Raw genomic sequence first — 22,366 nt, 5'->3', positions numbered from 1 at the left:
AGTTGAGTTAGATGGTGTCATTACATTGAAATTGTGCATTTCTGTGTCAGTTCATCAGTATCTGAAATGTGACCGTCAAATGATGTGACTAAGAATTGTGATGTTTTCCAGCAAGAAAACAGTACTCAGATAAGCGAACGCTTGTCCAATACACTGCAAGCACGCTGTTACCTGTCTTGTGTTTGCGTGTTACCGTGGCAGTAATAAACCTCCATTCTCCGGGGAACGATAGAATTTCCTTCAAATGTCTGTGCCATTAAACCTGATAGCTGGAGACATAAAGATCTACTTCCTCAGCAAGATTCCCTACAAATTGTTGCTTCACCACCACAGCAGTCGACCTGAAAAAGAAAACACAGCGCAAATGCAGGTAGTTCTGTTTTAGCACCTCTTGTGGTAATATGTAATATGACAGCACGTGATGATGTGAAATTATTACCTTGACAGTGAACTCTGATTTGCCGTTCACAGTTCAACACTCTTGACTTTTTCTTTACCTTAAACACCCTTTGGTTTGACTCCAGGGTTAATCTGTTCTGTATTAATGTGTTCGCTGTGGGCGTCAGTCTCTCATCATAATCCTGTTGGAAATGCAGGAATCAAACCGTTCCTGTGCGACTCACACTGGGTATTTCATTTTCAGGACACTTCTAAAAACAAGTTTTGAGATGCAGCTGAAGAATGTCTTGCATGCTATAAAACAGATGAATGAAGTGAACAGTTGTGTGCTGCTATCGAACAGATCCAGCCGATCGCACAATGCCATAACACAATGCCCCTGTGACAAAGAAGTGCACTTAATTTTACTGAATGTGCATTTGTGGTGTATTTCAAATCCTTAAAGAACACTTCACGAGTTCACCCTTACATCTAATCTGGTTGAGTAAACAGTAAGCATATTTTGGCGTGCTGTTCTGGGGGAGGGCCCCGAGCCCGGAATATGGCCCGAACCCAGAGAACACCCCCCCATCCCAAGTATAGGATGAGGATAGATTAAGAGTGAGGAGTTGGGGTGGAGGGGGGATGCCGAAAAACAGTCGAATGACAGAGGTAAGTCAGCTGTGTGCATATATATGACTTATATGACGTGCTGGTTGATTAGCTAGACCAGTTGCACCTGTGCCAAATTAGTTGATTATCTGATCGTGCTCCTCCCGAACTTTGTTATCAAACATCATTAAAAACAAACAAATAAATACAAAAAACTGCACTTGCATATAATTGTGTAGTTATAAGTATAAAGTAAAATAACTTTATAGTTATTAAAGTGTCATCAAAGTCACTTATAAGTGGCCTTTTACGTAATTTGATTTTTAATTAAGGGCCACTTAAGAGACTTAAAGAGAGACGTTTCTAAACACTTAAGTAGAGTTTAAGATCTGACCCTTGTAATAATGTCAAATGTCAAAAGTTTTACTTTAAAGTACATTTTAAATCATTGTGTTTTAATAATTTTGTTGTGTTTTAAAGTACACTTATTTTGAAGCACATGTAAAGAACTCGATAATCATTTTAACTGTAGTGTGGCATTCAATATTACATTTAAAGCTGGTATATTTTAACTGTACAACATTGTAACTTCATTTAAACACGACATACACATTTCAACAGAAATGACATTAAATTATATGTTTGTTAATCATAACTGCTTGTTAGACGTTCAGCAGTAGTTGAACCACATTTCAAAGACAACAGAAGTTATTACGAAAGTCCTACTTACACTTTTAAGTTCAGATCATCACATTTAATATAAATTTAAACTCTAATATTTTTTAATTCAATTGCAATAACATGCAATTAAGTGTCTGAAAACATTACCTTCAGTTATGCACACTTAAGTATGTCGTTTTTAAAGTACATTATTTTCGAAATAATAAAAAGTAGCCTATGCTAAAGTTTAACCTGTTAGTGAAAACTTTTTTTTTTTAAAGTAACTAAATTAAATGACTAACTAAATTAAATTAAACGTGATGTTTAGATTTTGCACGCCACCCTGGTACCACATGGAAGAAAAAAAAAATCCAAACCTGCGACACAGGAAGTGACATCATGTGGACCTTCTCTACAGCACAACTGGAAACAAGTAAATAATTGTATTTAATTAGTTTAATATTCCCTCATTAATCAATAATGACATTTGCATTCTTTCATCATCATTATTATCGATGCACCAGTGGCGCGATCACTCTTGAGGAACACTGGAGGCAAATAAATGTCGATGCCGCCTTTAATCAGCGCAGGAGCAGCGAGCAGGTGGGAACTGAAGCAGACGTGTAATTTCCCCCTATAATCCGTTGAGTTTTAAAAGCTAACAGGCTAGTTTTGACTTTTAATCCGTGTTTAAATTAAGCTGAGCTGCGATCGGCCCACAGTCTCCATGCTGATAATCAGATGAGCTCCCACTGATCTGCGCCACGAGCGCAAACGCGTCCACACGCAGACGGACATTCGCCGCTTTTATTTACGCTCCAGTGTTTTATGGGTTCACGCAGGCGGCGCAATCTTTGTTATTTTTCACACTCGTTTACAGGCCGGAGAGCCATTTTTAATCCCGTGAATTTATCACGCCGCAACCGGATGAGGAATTTCGGGGGAGGCGATTGCCAAAAAAAATCAATAAAATCGAATCCTATTAAAGCACATAAACAAGCAAACAGCGCTTCCTACACACACACACACACACACACAGCATCAGCAGAAGAGAAATGCGCCTCTGTCTCGGTCTCTCGGTAAATCACGGCTGTGTGTCGCTGTCGTGCCGCCGCGGCTGTTTTTCTCATGTATGTTTGATGGTTCATATGTCTGTGAGATGGATCGTATTCTCCGCCGTCTTCCTCTCTCTGTCTGTCCGAGTGCATGCTGAAAGTGAGTGAGTGAATGAGCTGTGTTGCATTTTTCCACGGTTTTGCATTAGAGTAACATCTGTTCCACGATTTTAGTAAAGAAATGACAACATAAGACAGAAGCTGCATCACGTATCATAAGCCAGCCAGTCTTCTGAAGTCTGGTGCTGTGTTTGAAAGTACATATTTTCAAAACTGATTAGTCAACTAATCCTCTGCAGTGAATGGGTGCCGTCAGAATGAGAGTCCAAACAGCTGATATAAACATCACAATAATCCACAAGTAATCCACACCACTCCAGTCCATCAGTGAACATCTTGAGAAGACAAAAGCTGAAACAAATCCACAATTAAGACGAGTAAACAGTGCTTGATCTCTGCAGATTTTGCTCCTGATTCAGACCACTTTTTCACTGGTGCAAGTGTTATTATGCATTATGGACTCTGGAAGCGATAATTTGACCAAAAAAATAAAGTGCACATGAGTTTTTTGTTGATATAGTCTGCTATAATCCGAATATGGATGAAAAAAATCAGCTCATTTATTCAGAGACTCAAGCTGGGGGAAAATATGCAATTTGGTGCAGATGTTGATATTTACAGGATGAAATTTTGATACTAAATCAAAGAGATCTTTCTAACAGTATAGCGGATAAAGACATAAAATGATGTAACTATCAGTGGTCACTCTGTATCTCAATCTGTTTTGGTAAAATGAGATTGAAATGAGCCAACCATATAATGCAATGCAATCCAATGAATTTATTAATATATATATATATATATATATATATACACTACCGTTCAAAAGTTTGGGGTCAGTAAGACTTGTAATAGTCTTTAAAGAAGTCTCTTATGCTCATCAAGGCTGCATTTATTTGATTAAAAATATAGAAAAAAAAACAGTAATATTGCAAAATGTTTTTACAATATAAAATAATGTTTTTTATTTTACTATACTTTAAAATAGAATTTATTCCTGTGATGAAAAGCTGAATTTTTATCAGCTGTTACTCCAGTCTTAAGCGTCACATGATCCTTCAGAAATCATTCTAATATGCGGATTTATTATTAGAATGATCAATGTTGGATAATATCAACAGTTGTGCTGCCAAATATTTTTTGGGCCCTTTTTTTTTTTTTTTTTTCAGGATTCTTTCATGAATAACAAGTTTAAAAAGTACAGTGTTTATTCAAAACATAAATATTTTATAACAATGTAAATTATTTATTATTAACTTTTAATAAACTTTTAATTATTAACTTAATACATCCTTGGTGAATAAAAGTATTAATTTCTTAAAAAAAAAAAAGAAACAATAAAAATGTACTGACCCCAAACTTTTGAACAGTAGTGTATATATATATATATATATATATGTATATAATTATTATTATTATTATTATCACTTTTTTTTATTTTTTTTAATTATGTCTGGATAATCAAGTAAAACTAAATAAAGCCAAAGACAACCGTATAGCTCTCACGTGTTCTTTTCATATTTTCGATCTAGAGTCCCGTCTGTGTCGGTCTGCTCTCTAGTCTTACAGTCATCGCTGCTCTTCTCTCAGCGTGAGCTGCAGTATTTCCTGATAACAAGAGAAATGCATTCTGGGAGTCACATCATTTATCCTCCACTGTGAATAAGACCGAACTGCTGGATGGAAAAATTGTAGCATTCCAAATGTCTGGCCTGTGTGACATTTCAGATTTTCATAACTCGAGCTATAATCGGTAATTACACGTGTCTGGATTAAGTGCCGCAATCATATTTGCTGTTTGTTTATTACATATGAATTTATAATGCAGGTCTTATTTTGGTCGTGAGGTTTAAGAGTCCACACCAGTATAATTCCAGTATGACTGAGGCTACTACATCTTATTTTTAATTAATATTTAAATTGGTGTTTTATATGTCCTGTTTTCATTTTCACTTAAGTTAAAGATTTAGTAATTTTTGTTGTTTTTGTCATGTTTATTAGTTTTATTATTGTTATTTTTATTATTATTATTATTATTATTGTTATATTTATTTTATATTAGACTTTAATTGAAAATAAAATAAATCTTTTTTTTTTTTTAATTGAGTTAATTTTATTTTGAGTAACAATGTAGCATGATTTTAGTTATTTTAGCAAACTAAATTAAACTAAGTAAAAGTTAAACAAAATGAAAATTTGATTTTTTTAGGGTGCTAAATTACATTTATTGAATAGTTATTCATAGTTAAATTGTTTATTAAAGTGTTGCACTTTTTTGAGTAGTAAATCTTCAATGCTTTTTTGGGGGGGCAGATTACTGCTGGTAAAAAATGGTATTACTATGATATAATCAAGTTCTTTATTATGAAAAATGCTAAAAAAAATAACATTTTCAAATTTTATATAAAATTTATACTTTGCAAACATGTTAACTGTGTGGAAAATCGAAGCCATAAATCTGATATTGGGCGCAGTACCAAACATTTCCACTGAATAAAATTTGATTCATTTTATTTTTAATATGGTTATTTTGACCGCAAACAGTACAAGCGTGACTATTTTTCCAGGGTGAATCATGTCTATGTTTTTTGTTTGCTTTGTCTCAAAGATGAATGAAGGGTTAAGTAGTGTTTAGTATGGTTTTAGTTTTAGTTAATAGTGTTTAGTGTTTCGTTAACACTGGAATCACATGGAATCTCATCACGAGTGTCGAACATGAGCATCTCTTCCACAAACACTTTAACCCACAACAGCCGCAATCACTGATACTTCAATTAGGAAAATCCACATGCTGAAAAAGCCCAGATCAGCCTCCGCTTGGCCTCTCCTTCATGTGTGATCGTTGCAGAGATCCTGTCCTGATGCTCATTTCCAGTGAGAATCAAACACCTCCCGCTCATATTTCCACACCTGATTGATGCTCTTGTTCTCTCCCATCGATTATTCCAGCTGAGACCATTACAGCTGCCAAACAGCACAGCACGCTGGGACGACTCCAGACGCACGCTTTCTGATCGTAGACGAGTCCATGAGAAAGCCACTTTGCGTTAGGTGTGTTTCTGTAAATGTCACTCGCTGTACAATTACGCCGCGGCGTCCCGCTCAGGTGTGCCGCCGCTCACTCTGACACCTGTCACCTCACCGCGGTTGCCATGGCGACACTCCTTCACCCCCGGCTGACACGCATCAGTCCGGCCCGCTCTCGCACCGCCCACCCGTCTCGGCGCCGCTCGTGCATGATGGGTAATGGAGGAGCGCAATTAGCCGCTTTTAATAAAGGTTAATTGTTTTCTCTCAAAGTATGATTCATGCTGTTCCTTTATGTTTGTTGTAAACAAGCAGGAAGGATCCGTCGCTTTTAAACAGCACTGTGGTCATATTACAGGCTAAACTGCAGTCACACGGTACAAAGAGTGATTAAAAAACAATTACGAATTCAGATTCAGAATTAAGAATGTGTTATGGTATAAGTAAACTGAGCGTAGGCGAGATGTATAAGATAATAATAAGAAAAGATTATGTATATGACCCTGGACCACAAAAACAGTCTTAAGTAGCACAGGTATATTTGTAGCAATAGCCAAAAATACATTGTATGGGTCAAAATGATTGATTTTTCTTTAGTGTGAAAAATCATTAAGATATTCAGTAAAGATCATGTTCCATAAAGATATTTTGTAAATTTCCTACCTTAAACATTAATTGAGTCTGATTTTAGCCACATCCTTGGATTAAAGTAAGAGAAGCCTGTCTATCATGGCTGTATGGCATATATACTGGCCAAAATTATAAACGCAACACTTTTGTTTTTGCCCCCATTTTTCATGAGCTGAACTCAAAGATCTAAGACTTCTTCTATGTACACAAAAGGCCTATTTCTCTCAAATATTGTTCACAAATCTGTCTAAATTTGTGTTAGTGAGCACTTCTCCTTTGCCAAAATAATCCATCAGCCTCACAGGTGTGGCATATCAAAATCCTGATTAGACAGTATGATTATTTCACAGCTGTGCCTTAGGCTGGACACAACAAAAGGCCACTCTAAAATGTGCAGTTTTATCACACAGCACAATTCCACAGATGTCACAAGTTTTGAGGGAGCGTGCAGTTGGCATGCTGACTGCAGGAATGTCTACCAGAGCTGTTGCCCGTGAATTGAATGTTCATTTCTCTACCCTAAGCCGTCTCCAAAGGCGTTTCAGAGAATTTGGCAGTACATCCAACCGGCCTCACAACCGCAGACCACGTGTAACCACACCAGCCCAGGACCTCCACATCCAGCATCTTCACCTCCAAGATCGTCTGAGACCAGCCACCCGGACAGCTGCTGCAACAATCAGTTTGCATAACCAAATAATTTCTGCACAAATGGTCAGAAAGCGTCTTAGGGAAACTCATCTACATGCTCGTCATCCTTATCAGGGTCTCGACCTGACTGCAGTTCGTCGTCGTAACCAACTTGAGTGGGCAAATGCTCACATTCAATGGTGGCTGGCACTTTGGAGAGGTGTTCTCTTCACGGATGAATCCTGGTTTTCACTGTACAGGGCAGATGGCAGACAGCGTGTATGGCGTCGTGTGGGTGAGCGGTTTGCTGATGTCAACGTTGTGGATTGAGTGGCCCATGGTGGTGGTGGGTTTATGGTATGGGCAGGCGTATGTTATGGACAATGAACACAGGCGCATTTTACTGATGCCATTTTGAATGCACAGAGATACCGTGACGAGATCCTGAGGCCCATTGTTGTGACATTCATCCATGACCATCACCTCATGTTGCAGCATGATAATGCACGGCCCCATGTTGCAAGGATCTGTACACAATTCCTGAAAGCTGAAAACCTTCCAGTTCTTGCATGGCCAGCATACTCACCAGACCTGTCACCCATTGAGCATGTTTGGGATGCTCTGGATCGGCGTATATGACAGCGTGTTTCAGTTCCTGCCAATATTCAGCAACTTCGCAGAGCCATTAAAGAGGAGTGGACCAACATTCCACAGGCCACAATCAACAACCTGATCAACTCTATGTGAAGGAGAAGGAAAAATGGTGGTCACACCAGATACTGACTGGTTTTCGGACCCCCCAAATACAGTAAAACTGCACATTTTAGAGTGGGCTTTTATTGTGTCCAGCCTAAGGCACACCTGTGTAATAATCATGCTGTCTAATCAGCATCTTGATATGCCACACCTGTGAGGTGGATGGATTATCTTGGCAAAGGAGAAGTGCTCACTAACACAGATTTAAACAGATTTGTGAACAATATTTGAGAGAAATAGGCCTTTTGTGTACTGTTACAAGCCCCTGCTCTTTCTTTCTGTTTTTTTTTTTTTTTTTTTCCTAAGTGCAGCTGCTAATTGGATAGGAGTGGAGACTAGTAAGAACACCTGAAGCCTCTGTCTATTTAAGAGCTGCTGGTGGCACTTCAATGGCAGCTTGCCCTAGAAACTCAGTTTTGTGTTTGCTTTTGGTTTTCATTATTGAAGGACGGTGAGTGATTGTTTGTTTAGTTACTACAGAGTACATTGAAAGTGAGCTGACCTGGAAGATTTTGTTGTGTTTGATTTCTTTCTCAGGAGATAGGAACTTTTCTTAACTCTTGAGTAAGTTGTAGTTTAAACTAGTTAGCACACCAGTCCTTGTTTACAATTTGTTGGCCACTGTTACATTTGTTTAGAATGGTTTTCTTATGTTGGGCCCTAAATGGGTCGTAACAGTACATAGAAAAAGTTTTAAATCTTTGAGTTCAGCTCATGAAAAATGGGGGCAAAAACAAAAGTGTTGCGTTTATAATTTTGTTCAGTATGTATATATGTATATATATATATATATATATATATATATATATATATATATATATATATATAATCAGCATATTTGCATTTTAAGCTAACATATTACTGTATTTAATATTATTTAAATATAATTATTGTAATATTCAAATAGAAGTATTAGCATTTAAATATTTATATTTAAATAATATGTAATTTAAAAATTAATAATATTTTAATTTAAAATATTTTTGTCTTTAGGTATAGTTGGTCAAAAATTGATATATTTGTCACTACTGAAACTTAAAGTTCCCTCCAAAATTTTATCAGTAGGGGATGATCATAATTTGTCATTCCTATTATTCCAATTTTACACAGTAAACACTACATTATTTAGATGAAGAATGTTCAGAAATGTCAGATTTATTTAATATCAAATTCAACTTGAAATCGCAAGTGAATTAACATGAAGGCAATTATTTGTCTTTTCAAAATGGAAAGTCTGGATTTCATGGAATAACCCGAATGAGTATTAATATGCTAATCCTTCAGTCATGTGTGTTGTAAAATGTTTCAGCGTAGTCCTAGTCTAATGGTTTTACTTTGTGCCACTGTACCTTTTGATGATTTTTTGTTGGCGGTGAACCTCTCCCTCTCCTCCTCCTCTCTCTCTCTCTGTCTGTATTATTCTGTAATGTACCCTGCTTTCATTGTGTCGTCCCGTGTTTGTCCCCGGGTCGTCTGCGTTAGTGTAATGGGACCATCACAGCGTGTCACAGCGGAACATTCGGGAATGTTCTGAAGCCGCAGCAGCGGGGCAGAGAAACGCTTCCTCGACGACACGGCTGTCTGCGGCGGCGCTTCTTCACCGCTCCGCTGCCTCAGGTAGGACATTCGCTCCGAGAGGAAAATGGAATTCGCCTCAGACGGCGGAGGCCCGGATGAGTTGAGCGCCGGGGAGACTATCAATTTCACAGCGTCACAAAACAGCTCTGCGGGCGCTGGCGCGAGCTCCGGCTGACTGACAGACGCGTAACGAGGTGGGGCTGTGGAGAATTTATAAACGCTCACCTGTGCCCGTGGAAAAAGCCAACACTTCTGAAGGCTTGTCCAGAAAAGCAAACGCTCACGCTCGCTATCAAACGGGTTATTCTTGGATGTGAGGCCATTTCCCCTCTGGTCTGCTAGACACGCTCTTTAACATCAAACCACAATGGACTCCGTTTAATACATGTAGCAGGTCTTATTGTTAATGAACGGCACTATTAACAAACAAAGTGCAACAGTCGGTTCTGGGACCATAAATCCCATTCATTTTCTCAATAAAGAAATTGCGGTAATTTAGCAGTAATTAATTTATAATAGGTTAAAGACAGCCCTACTGTGAACCACGAGGTCGATGGTATACTGTAGGCTTTTAGGCTCTGTTTACACTTGGAATTAAGATGCATTTTGATCGATCGGGCCACAGGTGGACAGTGGACACACATAGCCGTTTACACCTAATCCGTCTCTTCTGTCCACTTTTGACCACATTACCACTCGTGGTGCTGATTACATCAAGAGAAGGGTAAATTGACGGATCCCTCTGTCGGCGTCAAAACAGGAGCGGGAGGGCTAAAGTTATCGCGCACTTGTATTTACTGCTGCTAGTGTTATTAGCAAACATGCCGCACAAAGTTTTGTTCATGTATATGTATGGGCTTGTTCAGATATTTCAGAGCAATGGAAGACACAAGCTTAGAGTCATTTCACACGTTTGCAAAATTAAACAAAAGAAAAAATGCGGAGAGCAGCCGCTTTAGTTTTGTTTCGCCTGTCAAAGTTTAAATCCCATCCGATAAGCGCGCGTCCTTGTACGTCTCTCAAAGAAAAAATTTTTGGTCGGTAGGTGGAGAGTAGGCGGTCCTTAGCAGCAGTTTGAACGCATGCGCGTCTACACTACAACAGCGATCCGATCGAAAGTAGCGACCACTTCTGGATGTGGTCGAAGGTGGACAAGCTCAAAATGTTTTACACCCCGTTTACACCTGTACTTACAGTTGTCCACTTGTGATCGGATGGACATTTCACTTGCTAACATTAGGCAGTTTTCATTTATATGTGCTTTAGTGCTGATGATCGCCTTATTTTTCATTTCATTTTTGCGTCTTCCTGGTCTGTGTTTTTGATCGGCACATTCTGGACTTATTCAGCAGATGCGTAATAGCGCCCCCTAGCGTATAACAATGAAAACACGGAAACACGGAAAATTCCGTGTTTGGCAGGTAAGGGTTGTCTCATGAATACCGGAAAATTCTGTGTTTGGTTGGAAAGAGTTAAAGTCCCCCTGTAGTGAAAAGTTGTTTATTTGTCTACGTGGCGCTTTTAGACAAACCATGTGCCAGTCCATTAATCAACACCATTGCTGAGTATTTCCGTCTTAAAACTGTAGTTTTCCAAAAGCTGTCCCTGAAATGCGGTTTGAAACAGCCCTTTTTTGATACGTCACAAACTTCAGTAACCAATCACATCAAAGGATAGATTCCTATCGTTAGCATGCAAAACATACCAATAGGATTATCAGCACAAAACCAAATATTAAATAGAGCATTTAATAGAGCATACAGAGCACTAAATAGAGCACAACCGCTAACCGCTAACTTGAAAAATAACCCATGTTAAAGTAGGCATTTTGAGGGCACAACGTCTAGTAAGTAAATTTAACAAATGTTATCCACTGTAGCTGTCTGCTAGTAAAAACATTTATTTGTCATTATCTGTGTTTCACCATTATATCGCGTTCACTAATTCAGTTAGTGGATCAGGGGGCTCTGGCTGGTGTGACTGCATGGGGGCGGAGCTAATTTGCATATTCATAGATCCGCGTATATGAGTTACATTCAAGCTGTTTTAAGGCATGAGAAAATTATTTTCACAAGAAAAAACATTTAAATATTTCATTTTGAGTTTAAAGGGATACAAGTTTTGACTACAGGGGGACTTTAACAGATGAATTCCTAGTGCAAAACTGTTACCCATGACAGCAAAGAGCTGAACTAAGCAAATTACAGCTTTAGCAAAGCTTGAACATGAAACGAAGCTAGCGACATAATCGAGTTACTACACTCTCAAAATGCTGTTGTTATAACTTTAGAATGCTAAATGCAATTTTTGAAAAAAAAAAAAAAAAAAAAAAAAAAAAAAAAATTATCGTCTCACTGTAGACTACAAAAATGTGAATTTGTGAAAACAAACATTGACGTCGCACATATTTTGTTCAGCCTATCCACCTTTTTCTTCAACGCGGAAGTAAGCCTATGGGCGAGACTTCCGGTTCATTATCCGCTATAGGGGAAAAAAAAAAAAAATGGTAAAACGGTTTGCACTACAAACTAGTGTGTTCATAATTAAGATATAAATAATATGGTAAGACACAATTTGCAATATCAAGCAGCAAAATGAGCTGTTTCGTACCCATAAAATTTACAAATGGCCGCGCCCGTTCATACGGGAAGAAAAAGGTGGATAGGAATGCATATGTGTGCAGGCGCTAGTGTTTCTTTACAAACTGACACTGCCACCTACTGGCCTGGCATTAGGAATATAGCATTTCTAGTCATTTTTGTGGATTAATAAGGCAATTGTTTTAAAGATGCTGCCGTTTGTACGGGAAACTTACAAAAGAAGACCTTTCTGTTTTTAGTCATGTAAACATACCCTTAGTTTCAAACAGCTTCGTTTCTTACATAAGACTAATACTAATTACCAATAAAATCACTGTGTTTCGCACAGAAATACATCCGATTACATACGTGGGTGGTGAGTGGTGTTTGGTTGTGAATATTACAGTGCGACATGAGGCAAATTTCCATTCAGACATGGTCAAGATTTGCAGCTCATCAAACACAATCGGTGAGCATTTCTGCAGCCAGTACGTACATCACAGCAGTTTTATTCCTAATTATTATTCCGTCCAGGCTTCCAGAAAAACCCTGATAGGGTTCCAGCAGGGCGACTATCAGCTGAAATTATCCCGAACTCCAAACCGCCTCTGACTGTCACAGGAAATAAAAAGATCAGCACTTGACATCTTATTTGAATTAGAGGCTGATTCTCTCGCTGCAGGGAACAGGAACTGTGAAGTTCCCACTCGATTTTCCACACACACCATCCGAGAGAAACGCACTTTTCTCATTACGGCAGTTTGGTCACAGCCGCTTTCATGACAGGAACGCGGGTCTTGCGTCCTCGATGGCGGTCGACCGGTGTATCGCAGGTTCTCCGGCCAAACCCGCGCTGAACACGCTGAGTTGCCACATCTGCTCCCGCTATAATGGATTTGCTTGCCGTTAAGAGGCCGCGGGTCTCCGGGGAAATGGCAAAGAGCTTAACGCCGTTCACTTTCTGCTGCTCTGGTGATTTATTTTGATTAGGCTGATGAAGTCTTCGCTGTTGCCAGCCCGGAATAATCGACACCGTGTGCCCGGAGGTCAAAGCGAACGGTGCGGGCTTTATTCAGGGCTGCAGTGCTTAGGTGGAAAGAGATTCACGGGATTATTACTACAATCTTGCATAACATCACGTGACGCTTGAATCGATATCAACTGACTGCAGCTTCATGAGTGTGATGGAGCCAGTTAAACAACAACATAAACCACAGACATTTGTGGAAGCTTATTTCCACCATAGTAAGAAAGAAAGAAAGAAAGAAAGAAAGAAAAAATGCGAAAAAAAAAAAAAAAAAAAAAAAAAAAAAAAAAAAAAACTCAATTCTTTTTTTTTCCCTGAAAATATAAAATAAATAAATAAATAAATAAAACACAAACAGAAAAATAAATACATAACAGCACTACAAGAAGTAAACTCAGGTTCTCATTTTCCAAATTCTGAGAAAAAAAAAAAAATAAAATAATAATAATAATAATTTAAAAAAAAGGCCAAAATTGCAAGATGTAAACAGAATTTGGAATCAAAATTGCACTATGTAAAAAAAAAAATAATAATAATAAAAAAAATAATAATAATAATTCTGAGAACAAGCCAAAACTGCAACTTAAGAGGTAAACTCAGAATTTTGAGAAAAAAAGTTAACCCTTAGCGAGTATGAGAACTTACAATTGTGAGATATTAATGAGTATGTTCTATAAGAACCCCCCTTATTTATTTAAACATTTATTTAAAATAAAATAAATCAATAACTAGTGGTTTTATTTGCGAGAAAAATAATCAAATATTTGAGATACTGTAAAGCATTGCAGCTACCTTTTTTATTTTATGGCAGAAACAACATTGCCATGTACAAACTCAAAATTACAGTAGTCAAAATTTGAAGTGGATGAAAACCTTTCATCACAGTTGTGCTAAAACCAAAACAATACCCATTCTTGTCTTAGTACAACTTTTATGAACTTTTTTGATCCACTTCATGTGTTGAAAAAAGAAAAGAAAAAAGAAAAAAAACAAGCAAAAAATTTGCAGTACGTTAAATTATGAGTTTATAATGCAATTCTGTAATCTTGCAATTGACAATTCTGAAATTCTGAAAAAAGTTTCAATTACTTTTTAAAAATATGTTTATTCTGTGGTGGAAACAATCTTCCACAGAAATCAAATACTACTTAAAGCATATCATTGCTCCATAGTATTTAAGTTGTAATACTTTCTCGTATCCCAGGTTAAAGCTTTTTTCTGGGTTCTTTGCATGTCAAACTCTGTCCACAGCATGTGTGGCATAATGTCGATTAACCGAGATTTATATTTTCCACTTAGGCTTTAAAACAGAAAAGAAAAGAAAAGAAAAACATTGGAAGTACAGCAGACAGTACAATAAACATTAGACTTCAGCATCACACATCTTAACTAGTCTGACTGAATCGCTTTACCTTGTCTCTGTCAGTTTATATCTAATTTTTAGCTTGTTGTCATGACAGCATAACTCCAGAAAACACGGTAACCTTCAAACTATAAATATAAGGATTCGTGAAAGGAAGATGACGTCTGTTTACATGCAGTGAACTCACTGCAGTCTCATCAGGATCACATTAGCAGACCTTCAGCCACTGATTTAGACACTTTATAGTGCAGCAAATTATATATGGCATTTTACTGAATAATTCATACTTACAGGGATACAAACTTCTCACATTATGCTCTCTCGAACACATTGGATGTGATGTAACTGCAGCCAGCAAAGTCAGCTCTGTCTCCAGCTCAGCCTCAGCCCAAGTCTCAGACGACCTCAGACAGCTAAACCTTACCCATTTCCTAAGTCGCCAGGGCTCCCACCCCAGAGTGACGTTGGACCCTGAGCTGCAGAAAACCTCCAAACACTTGCCGTCCGGCTTCAAGCATGGAAAGCCACCCTGGGCATGTCAAGCTGGGTTTTGCAGACTATAGAACAAGGTTACTCGCTCCAATTTGCTTGCAGACCCCCTCATTTCAGAGGTGTTATTCAAACTATGGTACAGGACAAAAATGCTCATGTTCTCCGGTCCGTAGTGCAAAGGCCTGTGTCCCATCCTATGCTTGGTGCCTGGGAAGCTTTCGCCTCAAGGTGACCTAACGCTGCATCAGAGCTGTGGACCCTTGGAAAGCCCCTTGTCTGTATCAGATGGGCGTTTCATTGGGACTGACCTCCAGAAGGAAGGTAGTCACGACAGATGCCTCCAACTCAGGTTGGGGAGCACTGTACGAGGGCAGACTGGCATTAGACTGCACACCAACTTCCTCGAGATGGTGGTTTTTCTGGCCCTAAAAACCTTTCTACTAGCTTTGAAGGGGCACCACATCCTCATTATGTATCTCCAGGGAAATGGAGACTACACCCTCAAGTAGCTCAGATGATTTAGTCAGTCTTCGAGACGGTAGAGGTGGACCTCTTTGCCTCAGAAGACAACTTATTTCTTGATGAAGCGAGATGCTCTGGCCCAGCGCTTGCCTGTATGCCTTCCCTCCTGTTGGCCCCACTCTGGAAGAACCAGACATGGCTACCTGAGTTGATTTAGCTACTGTCAGCAGCCCCTTGGTCAGTTCCACTGAATAACGAGCTCCTCTAAAGTGAGAAACATCATCTGGCATCCCTGGCCTGAGCTATCGAGTGTTCATGTTTGGCCCTTTAACGGGAGACTTTACTGTTCTCCGCAAGGTTAACTAACTCTATTTTGGAGTCTAGAGCTTCGTCTACACCCTTAAGTGTTCCGTGTTTTCTGACTGGTGTGAAGTCCGGAATAAAAACCCATCCTCATGTGATGTGTCATCTATTCTAACCTTTCTGCACGAGTGGCTGTAATAGGGGTGAATCCATTCCACACTCAAAGTATATGTGACAGCCGTCATGATGAATCACAGACTCGTGGCTGGCCATTCAGTCGGCAAAAACAACCTTGTTGTTAAATTCCTGAGGGGAGCTCAGAGAGTGAATCCACTTCGTCCTCATACTGTGCTGACCTGGGACTTGTCCAAGGTCCTCAGGGCCCTTTGAGGTCTCCCTTTTGAGCTGCTCCAGTGAGCTGACTTTTGGCCCCTGTCACTTAAGACCACCCTCCTTTTGGCTTTAGAGTCTTTAAAGCGAGTGGGCAATCTGCAAGCGCTCCCGGTTAACGCTTCTTGCCTTCAGTTTGGGAATTACAACTGTAAAATCATCCTTAAACCAAGACATGGCTATGTGAATGAAGGTGTTCTCCACTCCATTCAGAGCACAAGTCATCACCCTTCTAGCTCTTCCTAATTCAGAGGAGCAGGGTCCCAATTTACTCTGCCCGGTTTGGACTCTTAGAGTTCACTTACGCAGTCAGAACAGCTCTTGGTATGCTTTGGAGGCTGCTGTAAAGGATCCTACAGGATAGTAGATACTATAGCCCTGGCTTATGCCACAGTGGACTTACAATGTCCTATTGGAATAAGGGCCCACTCCACCAGAGGAATGGCCTCCTCCTGGGCTTGGTCCAGTGGAGTTTCAGTTGGTGACATCTGTGTGGCAGCCGGCTGGTCTTTGTCGTCTACATTTTGATCATCTTGATCTTCCTGATCAAGTGGAAAAGGTCTTCTTAGGAGCCTTCATTTTGGGCACTCCGGGGCCGGGCTTGCAGAGTTGCTTTGTTCTGCCCTTATTTATAACACAGCACCATTGGATACACTCCCCAAAGCATTTCACACAAAGCGAGAGACCGGTTTCAAAAAGGAATGCTGTGGTTACTAACGTAAACTTGGTTCCCTGAGATAACAGTAATGAGTGTAACGTAGACTGCCGAGCTATAAAGCGGCATGTGAGACGATGACTGTTACTATCAGTTAAAAGATTCTGATGAAATGGCATTCAGTGCCGACTTATATAAATAGTTCTGCCCGTTTTCTCCATCCTATTTCTTCATGCAGCTACACGAATGTGAACAAATCAGGCTTTATTATTCGGAGTAAACAGGAGTTTCCCCCAAAGCGTTTCACACAACGCCCATTCCCGTTATCTCAAGGAACCACAGTTACAGGAGCATTTTCTTTCTGCTAGACAACCTTAAGGAGAGCAGGAGAGTTTTGAACACAGAACAGAGGCATTGTGGGATTTGAGCACATGTGAATCATTAACCTTCATTCCAGTTACTGCTGCCCTGGTTTCTCTCTCAAATGTCCATTTGTTCTCAAAAGCGCTAGTCTTTCAACTGATCATTTTTGCTCTGTTTTATAATGATGTATAATGGACAAAATGAACTCAGGTTAAGCTGTTTACATGACGGGATACAGCCATGCAGAGCACTATTTATATCTTATAACATATATATTAAATATATATATTTTTAAAAATATGAACCCTTTTACAATGTTCTGGGGTTTAAGGTCAGTGCAAAAATGTCACATAACAGCCTAACCACATCACACCACACCACTTACTGTCATTATTTTTGTGCTTGGTACAGATCCATAAAAAAAAAAGAAAGAAAAAGAACAAATACTTTTCACTTTCAGATGTGCTTTGAGTCAACTCTGTTACATTCAAAATGTTACAGGGTTGAAGGTCAGTGCAAAAATGTCTCATAATAGTGTTAACTAACAAATATATCCAAAGCACACTGCATTGTTTACAGGCACAGTACTGGAAAAAAATCTGCAAATAAATTATTACTAAACAATAAATAAATATAACAATAAAAAAGGACTGTGATGTAATCCCATAACAGAGCTGAAGTATTTGTGGATTCATTCCCGTTGATGGTCGCCAGACTCAGAGGAGGGAAGGAAGGAAACGCGTGTGCATAACACTTACATTTTTTAATAGAATTCATTTATAACAAATGGAACTTGTGTCAGCAAAGTACAGAAGGACGGCTTCTCGTACAGATGTGTCTTTTCACCAATGTCATCTAAGTATGAAAATAAAAAGCACTCCATTCATTCAGAGAGAAAAATCAAATCAAATCAAAATAAATCAAAAAACAGTTTACATTTACAACTAATTAGAGGTAATTTCATGATTCTTTTTTTAACAAGCCATTTTTTCTTTACAATTGAATTGAATTAATTTCAGTCTATGCATCCAGATGTGAGAGTAACAGGGAGCTTAGAAACATGTACGTTTGCGCTCGTGACGCTTCAGTCTTTCAACGGGGGAAGAAGTGACACTTCGATATCACCTGCTAAAGATGCTCTTTTTTTTTTTTTTGCAACCGATTAGCTTTTCCTTTCACATAATCTTTTTTCTCTCTCTCTCTCTCTCTTATTACTTGGGTAGTCTCTTTTCTGTGTTATTTACATACACACCAAGTGAAGTTTGAAGGAGATTCGTACAGTCGGGTTCAAGTAAAATCCGTAATGGGTGCGGAATCAGTAGGGCAGTGCATAGAGATAAAGAGATACAAAGTGCAATTCTTCCTACTCGCCCCCACTGCAGTTGAACTCATGCATATCAAATAAGATCCAGAACAGGGAAAGAAAAGCCGACGTGGAGCACATTGAAGCGCTGAACACTAGGTGGCGCTGACAGTTACGCAAAGTCTGCTTGTTGCTCGACATGTGACCAAAGTGAGACGATGAAATCAACAACAGAAAGAATCAAAACAATTAAACGCTTCCTCTAATCGAAACAAGAAAGGGGAAAAAAAGCATCTGGAATGCACATCCACAAAGCCAGTGAGGTTCAAGTGTCGAATCATAATATTCTAGTTGCGTAATTTGCACGTTACAATACTTAGTAGCTTTTCGCCAAGAGCTTCGCAGGATTTTCAGGGTCTTTCTTTTATTGTGGCATTTATTTAACACCATGTTCCGCCAAAATGACGGGGAATTTGACGCTAAAGCTTGGTCTTAAAAAGACGTGATTAATTCGTCTCAGTGCCGTTTGGGAACTCAAAAGTTTCTAACGAGTAACTATAAAAGAAATGACTTAACAGTATCGGGCCTGACGGTAATCGTACGCTTTCTTTCTTTGTCGTACCCTTGTCGTTTTTTTTTTTTTCCTCTGAGCCAAATTAAGGCCACAGAAAATTAAACAGTAATGATGGAATTACGTATTTGCATATATAATTTCATAGACTATAAATCCGTACGCGTGGGAAATCAATCGATAAATACTCGTACATGAACTACTTAAACTATACACGTCGTTAAATGAATATCGTAGAAAAGAACAGGCATAAATATAAGGCACTCTAAATGCAAAAGAATGAACACGTGGACGTCTTTGTACCTGTGGCCTGACGGATGCACGACGATGACCTTTGACCCATGAGCTCGTGAACATGACGACGATCACCCCGCCCTCATTAAACCGACGCGAACCCTCCGGCCGTAAAACGTCTAGTTATTGCACAAGAAAAGATGCGTGTCCGTCCGTCCGTCCTGCTGATGTGCATTCCAGCGGAAAACCCACCATCATTTCCATATATTATATCATCTATATATCTATATTTTGTGAATATACATTTCGAGGTTATATAAATAAAGACTTTATTAATCTCTCTCGCTCTCTCTCTCTCTGCTCATGGAAGAACTGAGATATCTAACCTTTATACTCTGCCCACCCCATGATTCAGCGTGTGTTTGAAACAAAACGCCACAAACCACCATCAAAACGATGAAACAAAGAAGGGCACATGGGTGCGAACATCAGGACATCAGAAAATAAACGTCATAAACTGAGGAATACGGTCAGTCTAGGCTGATTTCTGTCATAAAAAGAGAGGAAAACATCATGAAACATAAAACAAAAGCTGGTATGCGTTATTTGTGTCGTTTCTCCAGACGTCTAATCGAACGATCAGCGTGTCGTAGTTATTACTTCAGCTCTGTCCGTGTAGTTTTCTTCGATGGTGACGACGACGACGACGATGATGGTGGTGGTGATGAAGTCTCCTCTCTTCATCCGTGACGCATCTCCTCGTATTGATTGTGGAACAAAACAAATTCTCTTTACAACGTGTCTCGAGCTCCCCGTCTCACAGCGTCTGTGTTCGTTGACTCCTTTGTGATTCATGAATCCTCGAAGCAGCGATTATTCCGCACTTCAGCAGTCTAGATTCACCTGTCTCAAATTATTATTATTATTATTATTATTATTACTATTTATTTATTCATGATTTACTTTTTGAAATCAGATCGGGGTGATTTTTCTTGGTCCACCTGGATATTTGTCTTTTTATTGTCGTTTGTAAGTATTTCTAGGTTTACGTTGCACATCCAACATGTAATCGAAGAGTTTAAGTTCTTTTCACAAGCAGGTATTTATGGCTCAGAAGAATTAAATGACCGCTGGATGTCCGATGGCCGATCCGTCTCCCTGACAGCGTGACGAAGATCTTATGTTGCATAGTGGTCGAAGCTCCCGAGATACTCCAACCCAGCTCTGTAACAAAACTGGTACTGATCCTAGAGACGGACAGACGGAGAGACAGACAGGCAGACAGGTCAGATATGTGCGTGTGTGTTCATTTACCTTAAAACTACTCATCTAGACTTTTCATGGAGATTTAATGAATGTTAACACACGTTGGACTTCATTCACAAAGGTAACGGGGTTGACGGCAACAGCCTGGAAAGCTTTAGTTTCATTTGACATGAAACTATAAGGTTTCCTTAGAAATTTTAACATAACCTTTTAAACTATGAACCACTGACTACAGAAAATCATTGTAACAGGGTTGACATTTGAGGATCTTCCAAACATATGAACTCAGGAAACCCTTGAGAAAAAAAAAGTGCGCTTAATTGTATTGAATATGCATTTGTAGTGTATGTCTAATCTTAGAAGTATATTTAAAAAATGTACTTGCAGATAATATAATGTTAATGAAATAAAAGGTCACTTAAATGAATTTTCATGACTGAAGTGACCTTTGTAATAATGTTAGAAATGACACTGAAGTATATTTGAGTTGATCATAAATGCTTGTCAGTACATTCACTTTAAACTTATTTCAAAGACAATAAAAGTAATTATGAAATTACATATAAACATATGTACTGAAGTGGGTCAAAATCACTAAAGTTTAGCTGATTTGCATTTAATATAACTTTAAACTATAACACATTTTTATTTGCAATGCAATTAAGTGTCTAAAGCATTACCTTCATTTCACACTTTAATATATTCTTTTAAAGTAACTTTTTTAAATTTATGAAACGTTTTAAACGCTGCTAACGCGTACTTATTTTCACAATTTACGTCTTAAAACAATGATTGCATTTGAGATTTTTCTTTTTTAATGCATGATATATTTAACATGGGATACATATGATGGTAACAGGGCTGATGCACAACCAGAAGACACAACTTTAGCGTTTTTAATGATGCATTCTTAATTGCAATCTAAAAAAATAGAGAGAGAATAAAGATGAAATTCACTCGACTTATCCATTTTTGTGAAGTCTGGAAAGTGTATAGGACAGGCAGTAAAAATGTAAAAAACAAAATCAACTGAAGTTATTATTATTGCATTTTGGAATAACATGCACTGCTGAATCGCTCACAATTAGAGCAGGAGCATCAGCTCAGCAATGACACAATGAATTCATGATGACACTCTGGTTTCCAAAACAAAGCCGGATTTAGGCAGAAAGAAACTATGAGGTTTGTGATGTAACGTGACAACTTCTGAGCGTCTTTATGGATTTCTCTGCGAATTCACAGATGCGCGGCTCCTCTCATCTCCATAGCAACACATCAACCCGCCGGCCTGCGACGTGAAGGGTCGCGCGGCTCTAATGCCGCGCTTTTGTGTCGCGTGTCTGCGAGGTGAAAAGCGGGGATTGTGTTGTGCCGAGCGTGAGATTCGAGCCTCATCACCTCGCTGTCCGCATTGATCGCAGAAAATAATTTCCCCCATTGACGCTGGGAAAGGCCATTGTGCGGGTTAGCTGTGAAATTGCTTATCTGAACCAATTTGCATGGCTAACCTGAAGGGTTTGTCGTTATAAATGAGAACGAGCGTTTGCGGGCCGAACAAAGCCGAGCGTAGGTTCGTTCCGTCGCAAACTCTTCATTGGGAAACTTCAAAAAGCCTGATCACAAAACTGACCTGGATGTTATTAGCTGTTTTAATTAGCGTTTTACATACTTGATGGAAGTCATAGTGTGAAACTGTTACGTACTTCGGTCTGGACCATCGCCGGCCGCTGTGTTCTCAACATCTTGACCGTCTGGAAGATGTCCACCACTCCTTCGTAGCGCATGCGCTCCAAAACGATGCTGAGCGTGATGAAGACGCCCGTCCTGCCCACACCAGCACTGCAAATCAATCCACGCACAACCCGTCAGCTGGATTTTCCATATTAGAAACCATAACGTGCAAACAAAGTTG

General features: G+C 39.1%; 1 protein-coding gene across 42 annotated transcripts in view; it reads right to left on the bottom strand.

Annotated features, from left to right (window-relative positions):
• Positions 1-17,824: 17,824 nt before the first annotated feature.
• Positions 17,825-22,366, bottom strand: part of LOC127168251 (receptor-type tyrosine-protein phosphatase delta) — a 311,712-nt gene continuing 307,170 nt past the window's right edge. For all 42 annotated transcript variants that reach the window (XM_051114908.1, XM_051114921.1, XM_051114911.1 and 39 more), the window contains 2 exons: positions 22,158-22,293; positions 17,825-20,435 (listed from right to left, as the gene is read on the bottom strand). In XM_051114908.1, coding sequence (XP_050970865.1) covers positions 20,367-20,435; positions 22,158-22,293 — 205 coding nt within the window. In that variant the 3' untranslated portion in view covers positions 17,825-20,366. The remainder of the gene's footprint in view (positions 20,436-22,157; positions 22,294-22,366) is intronic.

The sequence above is a fragment of the Labeo rohita genome, chromosome 7, assembly GCF_022985175.1.
Source record: "Labeo rohita strain BAU-BD-2019 chromosome 7, IGBB_LRoh.1.0, whole genome shotgun sequence".
Lineage (NCBI taxonomy): Eukaryota > Metazoa > Chordata > Actinopteri > Cypriniformes > Cyprinidae > Labeo > Labeo rohita.
The sequence above is the reverse complement of the archived record's forward strand: the minus strand, read 5'-3'. Positions and strand labels throughout refer to the sequence as shown.